General features: G+C 33.8%; 1 protein-coding gene across 1 annotated transcript; it reads right to left on the reverse strand.

Annotated features, from left to right (window-relative positions):
- Positions 1 to 570: 570 nt before the first annotated feature.
- LOC119068657 lies at positions 571 to 8,572 on the reverse strand. The gene is made up of 4 exons (XM_037172334.1): positions 7,101 to 8,572; positions 3,308 to 3,372; positions 1,829 to 1,925; positions 571 to 1,732 (listed from the first exon to the last, which is right to left on the reverse strand). The coding sequence occupies exons 1-4, from the start codon at positions 8,148 to 8,150 to the stop codon at positions 1,151 to 1,153; spliced, it is 1,794 nt and encodes a 597-aa protein (XP_037028229.1). The 5' UTR covers positions 8,151 to 8,572; the 3' UTR covers positions 571 to 1,150.
- Positions 8,573 to 9,287: the final 715 nt, after the last annotated feature.

Below are 9,287 nucleotides of genomic sequence, written 5' to 3' on the forward strand. Positions count from 1 at the left end.
TGTACTATAACAAATGAAAATGCTACACATGTGATATTAAATGCGATCTCGCATCAGATTTTGTGATATCGCATGCGATCTCGCATTATATTTTGTTATATCGAATGCCATCTCGCATGTGATATTGTGATATCGCATGAGATTTTGTGATATCGCATACGATCTCGCATGTGGTATAGAGATCGCAGCTGAATATGGCGTGCAAATCTGTTGTTATGTTTTGTTCGGAATGTGACTTTGGTACTCCAGGAAGAAAAATAGTATACATACCACGGATCGAAAAGGTGTGTTTTAGACCCAGGTGGTGAAAACGTCCAGGGATGGAGCGACGCGAAGCGGATCCTTGGTATGTAACATACTATTCCCATCAGGGTCGATATTTGTAAACATTTTTGTAAAAAAATTGTGAAACTTTGTGAAATTTGTGAAACTAACAATTTTTGTGTAACTTTGACAATTTGAGAAACGTTTGACAAATATTAGGCCCAAAACATCGTCGATGTCACATTTCCATGAATTCCTTTCCAATGATGGATAAATGTATATTTAATGAAAATAATTTCGATTTTGTACATTTTAAAGTAAAGTTAAAGTTTAAAACTAAAACTAAAATACAAAATAATTAAAAAAAAAACTTTACGATACAATATCAAGAAAAGAAATGTCTTTGAAACATACAGAATTTTAAAAACTATCACGAATCGAAATTTCGGTAGAAAATTTGACTATCGGTGAGCATTTTAATATCCACATGCATAAATGATGTACGGAAATGCTTTGGACTTTTTCATTCGTTCTTCATTTGCATACGTTTCCTCTTCGAAATCACACATTTCACCGTACATCATTTATGAATGGGAGACATTTCCCCGCTAGTCATGTCCTCCATCACATTTTTTTAAATAAAATTTTAAATTTTTTTCTGGATAATTTTAATGAAGTCAATAATAAACTAGGAAATAAAAAAAATGAAAATAAGTTTTAACATAAATGTTGTCTATTTAGCCTAAGAACTAACCTTATGGTCTTTCAGATAATTAAAGCCTTACGAATTGAACTAATTATTCCATTTATATGCCATTCGAAAAATAACATAATTAATTTAACAAAAGAAACCGAGAAACAGCAACGAGAGACAATCAAAGTTCTTTTAAGCCACTTCAGTAAAGTAATCAATTCCGATTTGGCTTTGTATGGCTGACTCAATGTAGTCCATATTTTGTTCACCCAGTAACTTCTTAACACATTCAAATGAAACAAATTCGTCACCATGAACTTCATCGTCATCTATTACCGAATTCAATTTAAATTCCTGGTGGTGGTGGTGTTGTTGCTGTTCGGATTCCTCACTGTGGTTATTTTGAATTGTAACAATACAGTCAGACATCTCATTAAAATTCATTGTATTTATAATTTCATCACTGCCAACTGCATCTTGTTGGTTTTCCACAAATTCATCGAAAACATCGTCGAACACAAAGTTATTTTGTGATGTTGATGTCGGAGTTGGTGTAGGTGTTTCGGATGAATATGTACACACCGATGATTCTGAGTAACGCCTTTGCTTCGACGTCAAAGGTAAATTCATTAACGTTAGCGAACTGCAATCACGGCTGGATTTTCGTCTTGATTGAGTTTGGTCTCGAGCATTGTGATTTTTTACGTGCTTACGTAAACTGGATGGATCGGTGTAGCGTTTCGTACATCCAATTATCTGGCATGCATAGGGTTTCTGGCAAATATACAAAGTTTCGTTTAGCATTTTCAATTGGAATAAGGAACGTTGTATTCGATAGGCGATTAAAAAAGAAGAAGAAATTCAAATTACCGTATCATAGTGGGTTCTCTGGTGCTTCGCCCTATCCGAACTGTTGCTGAACGCCTTCTTGCAGCCAGCAAACTGACATTTGTATGGACGTTCTCCACTAATATATGAAAAGAAATGGTTCAGTTTAGTCAAGAGAAGACAGTGAAAAAAATGTTCAGAGTTCAGTAAGGTCATTTGAGATACAAAAAAAAAATCTTACTCACACATCCCCTAAAGGGATGTGTGTAAATTGACGAAACTGTTCGATAGCAAATGCTCATAAACTGTGTTTATTATAACAGTAGAACAGTCACTCATGAGACCGCATTTTGAAACCTATGCCAAATTGTTACATTAGATTTCAAACCACGACATTATGAGTAACTCTTTTTCTATATAATTTTGACGCGATCGATTCGTCGTCATTGAATCTGTTACTTCTTATATTTAAGGTGTTTGATAATGACACCTGTCAAAATGGCAATGTCCAAAACATATTTTTCAAGAAAAGTCCAGCGAAAATGGGTTTTAACGCTACCGTAGAATCAAAACAATGACGGATTTCTGTGTATAGTGGCTTCTCATATGTCAGAGTTAACCTGTTACAGACGGCTGTCATCTATTTTCGACAACGACAGCAATAATAATCGACAAGGTCTGACTAATAAGGTCTTATAATAGCAAAAAGCATGTTCGAAACAAATGAAGTAAAAGATTTCTGAAATGAATCTATGAAAATCTTCTATTAAATGAAGTAATAGTTTGAATAGTGAGACTGTATTGACCAGTATTGTTATCAGGTCTATTACTTCCATCGATCAAAGTAATTTTAATCTGTTGATTTCAAATCTTGTACTTCAATTTTTTTAACACGCATTTTACTGTATAACGGACCATATTGACCAGAGCTTGTCATTATTTTTGTAGTCGTTACCGATAACAGATGAATGCCGTATGTGACAGGATTTGATTGTCGTCACTATTCACTATTCGTTCACTATTATTGGGAAGATTTTTCATTTTATCATAACAAATTTTGAATGGAATTTGATTACAATTAGAGTCAGTGAAATTTCCGAGGGGTAACTCGGGTAATTGATTATACACCCTGCTCGGAATTGTCGAAGAATCCGGTAATTAAACGGAATTGAAAGGAGTTAATGGGAATTGAAAGAAATTGACAGGAAGTACATACATATACAAATTGAAAGGGAATTGAAAAGAATTGTACGGAATTGAAAGGAAATAGGTAGAATCCGGCAATTAAAAGAGTTGCTTCGGTAATTGAAGTAATTAAACGGAATTGAAAGGAACTGAAAATTGATTCGCTACCCTTTTGGCCAGTGGTTTCCCCCTCGGAAATTTGAGCATGAATTTGCTTTAGCTGTTTTTTACTCTTCTACCAATTCGAAGAAAATTTACTAGAAATATTTGTCGAAAAATAGGTTCTGGTGCGTAAAAGTTAGGTAAATTTCGATATTTAAAACAATTGGTACTCACGTGTGTGATCGTTGATGAATTTTCAAATTTTCCAGACGTGAAAATGCCTTATTACAGCCGTTGAACTGAAACAAATTTAAAAATAAAATCAAAACAAAAACTTGTTGCTTCTATATTGAAAGGTCGTAGCTATATAAAAGAGTGTACATGGTAAACATCAAAATTGTAATTAATGTGCGCATCACCACGCTTATTATTTACGATATGTCTTTAACGGTTTATTTACATTCTAAATTCTCAATAACCAAGAAAAAAAATGAAAATTATTAACCCATCCAGTACATATAAATGAGTAAAACATTACAGACGAAAAAATAATAATAAAACTAATGTGTGACATCTTTCAACAATCCTAGATAAACAAAAACCCAATGCAACACTAATGAACTGAAGATATATTAGGTCAATAACCGTAACAATATACACTATCCAGTGTTGTCGAAATGAGAAGAAAAAAATGGAGAGTAAAGTGCACCCTGAAACCTAAACACATTAAAATTCTTCTATTTTTTCAACACATGCGACATCGACTGTAAAAAAAAATTAATGAAAATATAATTTTAACAGAAATTTTAAAGTCGAGGGCTGTACATAATCATCACAATAAACCAGCCCTTGTATTTGAAACATATTTTACGATACACACATATAGCGCTCTCCCTACAAACATCGTAATTCATTTTCGAGGAAGGCTCTTATTATATGTGTTGTGTTGTTGTTGGTGATATTAAGTATGACAGAAACACCAGCGATTATGCATGGTGTTCAGTAGTTAAATCTCAAATTTAAGAGAACACCGAAATTAGTAGATTTTTTTCGGGTATACTCCAGATGTATGAAATGAATTATAATTTATTGGACTGTGAACGGAATCGATTACGGTTTGCAATAAATTAGCATTGGAAATTGATGTACTAAGTGGCGGTAGTTCGTCGAATCGATTTGTATGAAGTTCATCAGTATTCATGCGGTTTTCAGTGCGTGCTTGTGTATGAATTTGGTGGGTATTTAGAAGTGCCAACTTTATTGATTAATTTTACAATTTTTTTTTTCTATAAATGTCTACAATTTCTATAAATTTGATTTTTTTTACAAATCTGGAAAAATTTCTACAAATTTTTCCAGTTACCAGTTTCTAAACATTTCTAAAATTTGTAGACACTTGTAGAACGTCCATCCATAAATTTTGCAAAACGTTTTCTAGAAAATAAGCCCTGGCATATAGTATGTTAGATCGACCAAAAAAAGCGGTAAAGATTTGTTTGTAATACCGAATGACAAATTATTTTACGAAGATGCATTCGTTAAAATTGTACCATTAAAGATTCTGTATTCCCGAGGGTAAGAAAAAAACCAAAATTAAAATTTACTTCAGCCAACAACCCATCCTCACGTATGATATCGTATTAACTGAGTCTTTTAAATCTCAGAAGAAGTAGAGTGTGGGCAGAATTTGATTAGTGCGTCAAGCATTTAACTGCTCAAACCGAATCTAGTATCTCGACAAGTACGATATAAGAAACGAAATTTATTTTGAGTTGTTGGTCGAACCTACCTTCGTAATTCATTGAAAATAAATTTGATATTGAATCAGCACAGACATAGACCCTCTTCACCAGAACTCTTCAGTATCAGATTGAAATAAATTGTTTCCATAGAAGACTATGTCTTAGCGTCTACCTGGAGAGCTCCGGAATATATTTTTTTTATCGCAGATTGAAACATCATTTAGAATATTTTACACTAAAATATCAATCGGATGCCATTTATTTTGTCGCATTATTTCGTTAAAGACAGAAAATTATCTTTTGAAACCGTATAAGTAATGTGATTGAATAATTTAGATTCTTTTTCGTTTTTAACTTAAAACAATTTATTTCCCGAAGAAAAAATAAAATATTCTCATGTACACGAATGGTATACGGACTATTTTTCATAAAAGATACCTCTAAGCCAAATGAATGGCGAACGATAAACGAAAAACCTAGATGAGCAGTCGTTCGACAGATAAATCAATCAGACATAAACAAATGACTAGCATTTTTCGACTTTTCCATAATTTCGACGGAAATGCGAAAAAGTGGAGCAGCACAAAATTTGTAATCAACTCCGGATATCTTTTCGCTTGAAAGAGCAGAAGCCGCAAGTATTTGCGAAACATGTGTAGGAATTAAAACAATACAGAGATGACTGGAATGTTACGATTAAAGCAGTTTTAAATTACGTTTCTGCGTGTGGATTTTTTTTTGCTGTGACTCGAAGGACTTGCCAGGGAAATTTAATTTGAACGTAGTGATAATTGAATAATTTCTTTGCCCCCTTTTCTTTGTTCAAGTCAGCGGGTACATACGTACAGAATTTACAAGCCGAGTTTGTGGTTTGCCAAGCTTTAATAAAACGAAAAGTGAGACAGATGACTATTCTGTCTGAGTTGTATGAAAGCTTGAAATGTACAATCTGATTTTCATTAAACTATCTTGATACCGCCCAATAACCTAACGTTGAGCACAATATGATTTAACATTTAATTGGATCGTCCATTTACTGACTACTACACGTGTATATCAATTTAGATTAAACGTTACAGGACTAAAATATTTGTGTCAATAATTGTAAAAATCATTATTGTACCGGTTATCCGAGACTATTTTTAGGAGTTTAATTCTTATAAAATTTCTAAAAAAAATCCTTATAGGAGTTGTAAGAAATTTTGTAAGAATTTTATGGAATTTTCAAGAATTAAATCCCTAAAAATTGGCCCTGAAGGGCACCTAATCGATGTAATTGTTATTTAAATACAAAACATTGCAGGACACGTTTCATAAAACTTGATTCAAACATATCGTGCAACAACAATAATCCTCTGAGGTGACGGCAGAAATTAGGGTAGTTCCAATCAACGGTCGTTCGACCAGTAATTAATCAGTTGTGGGCTCACTTTATTTTAATCACGAGACCCTGGTTTTATCTCTTTCAAGCACGCACATGCTTGTGTGACTCGACTTTCTCTTTCAGTGCTCATAACTGGGCGAAGGTTCGACCTCTGCCGTAATTTTATAAAACTTAACTTTCGTGAGAACAATAGAAATTCTTTGGTTCTAAAAATGGTTAAGTTTCTCATGTTTACCGATGACGTAACGGTTACCGCATAAATCACGTCAGCTTTTTTTCGAAACTTCCTCCCATCTCTAGTACTGACGTGATTTTTGTATGTCCCCTTCGTACTAAATCATAATGATGACCATAAACAGTTGTTTTGGTGTTAAATTAAATTGCACAACCCTGATGCCTTTATCTTTTGAGATTAAAAATGTTTTCAGTGATTTTAGGACAGGTTTGACGAGTTGACTGCAAATGTCCTGTGCTATATGTAGTACAGGTTAAATGTGTACCGTGCATCAAACAAAGTCTAATTTTCAATTTTTAAATAATTTTTGTTCGAGTGAAATAAACCGGGACTGATATTTCCAGTTTCCTTACAAACGTATCCAAATTTGTTACCGAAATGAAACACCTATCCGCAAAAGTGTTCCCGAATATTTGCTAGCATGATTCTAATAAATTTATTCAGCAGCTGTTTTCTGTTTCGAATCACAGCAATGTGTTGAAGTGACATTCAATTAATTGAAACACGACAAAATACATCTAGACAAAATGTTGAAAGCTTGTCACACAGTTTCAACAATAATATACCGATATGAGTGTACCTTTACTCTAAGAACCGTTGGCATACGATCAGAATTATAGAATAAACTAAACATAGCCAAAAGTTGAATGAATTTTGTTGACTTACCGGACATTTGTTTGGCTTTTCACCGCTATGAACACGCATATGAATCAGCAGCTTATATCGCGCATTAAACGGCTTATTTTGACGGACACAGTCCAACCAGAAACACGAAAATTCGTCTCCTTTCTTCTGCTCGACATGTCGCTTTTCGATGTGCTTGACCAGCGCATTCTGATCGGGAAACATTTCAAAACATTCAGCCCAACGACATTCTAACGGTCCACACGGATCAACATCTTCCGTTTTCAATGTCGCCGTTGTATACACATCGTCATTCTCACCGTCCTGTGTCCAAATGTTTTTAAATTCACGATTCGGCTTTTCCATTTCGCCAACATTGTAATTATCGTGAATGTATTCATTTGGCGGATCATTGTTTTGTTGCGTACATTCATCCAGAAAATTAACATCATAAAAGTCTGGTATCGGTAATGTATCGCAATTGTGAAAGTGTGTGGAAAATGTTTTGATCGACGGAAGTGTGACGGTGTTGCTCTGTTTCGGTGATGATGCCGAACATCCGTTCAAAGAGGCACACATCCACGGATCGATGGCTGGCGATGTGCATGGCGAGTGTGTTTTTGACTGGCAATTTATTTCATCATAATTAAAGTACTCAGCTTCAAAGTAACTCATGTTAGATTTATTGCTTTTGAACGACTGTTGGATGCGCTCAATGTGTTCCGGTTCGAATTTGAATACATCACCGTGATGGTCATTATTGTTGTTGTACAGCGATGATGACGGTGTATTCGATGAAAACACCGAATCGGGCGTATCAACGAACGATGAAAAGTCACAGAAATTATTTTCGTTTTCGCCGGTCGGCGGACTACTATCAGGCAGATAGTCGATGGTCGGTATGTTTAACGGTGATACTTGACAGGAAAATTGTTGTAGCGATAAATAGTATGGGGATGTCGGCGACGTTGGCGTTAGAATGTTTTTCCCCGATGAGATCAATGTGTTGTCGAACGGAATGTTTATCATCTTTCCATTGGATTCTTGATTGAGCGGCGTTAATAGATGATTGAAATTACAATGTGTCGACATGGCGGTTAGACCGATTATAATTTACGAAGAAAAAACAAACAAACAAACAATTCCGAAATATATCAATTTTAAATCACAGGTTTTTTGGTCACAATTTTTGCCTGTCAAGTTTGATTTTTAAAAAAAGTTTTTTTTTTGTTGATATTATTAGCACTATAGCACACAAATAAAATTGTGGATCGTTGTTCCTGTTCACATTTTCCCTTGCAATATAGTTAAAACTGGAACAAGTACACAAACATCATTCTAACTAGATGCGCTATTTTCGTCGTTAATATCATTTCACTTGATCGTCATCGCATGGGAAATTCCCTGACTAATTAGTAAACGCGTCTTCTTTATACTAGCTCAGAGGAGCAAATGAAACAAAAATTTATTCATCCTTATGGATGGTGTACAAATGTTTTGAAGCATTTCGAATCATTACACCGTTTTTTTTTCTTCATTTATTATTTTCTTCTTATTTTGTTTTTGGTTTTCTTCATTTTCTTCAGCCTTTTTTTATTATTATTTTTGATTTTCAATGAGTGTGAAAGAAACGAAATGAATTAGATGCATGTGTGCCTTTAGGAGATGTCAACAAATTTTAAAATGAGAATTGAATGTTTTGCTAGATATTATGTTTTAATGTTTTTTTGAGGTTTAAGTATGTTTATGTATTATTTCGTGTTAGAACACAAACATGTGTTCATTTATTATTTTGAATTTTACACGTTATTTGTGTATGAGTAGTTTTTATCTATCTTTTATATGCATCACAACTTGTATAGTTAAAGGCACACATGTGCGTTAAACGTAAATTCGTTTCAATTATTCGTTTTTTTTTCTTCTTCTTCTTCTTCTTTGCCGTTATTCATTTGTTTTTCATACAAAATTGCAACTATATAAACCGCAAAAGAAGAAGCTGACAAAATTTTCTATATAATTTCACCTCTTCTATCGTTCATAACTTGTTAATAAAATATTTTGAGAGATGCATTCACCGCAACAACAACAAAAATCTGTCTTTTGGAATCTCTACAAAGTATTCTACGTATAAAAGAATTAATCAATTTATTAGCTGGAATAGTACAAGAGGGAGGTAATTTGTTATCTCGTATCCAGATGAGTAAAATTATTCGAGGGCTTTTCAGTCCG

Source organism: Bradysia coprophila, assembly GCF_014529535.1.
Source record: "Bradysia coprophila strain Holo2 chromosome X unlocalized genomic scaffold, BU_Bcop_v1 contig_20, whole genome shotgun sequence".
Taxonomy (NCBI): domain Eukaryota; kingdom Metazoa; phylum Arthropoda; class Insecta; order Diptera; family Sciaridae; genus Bradysia; species Bradysia coprophila.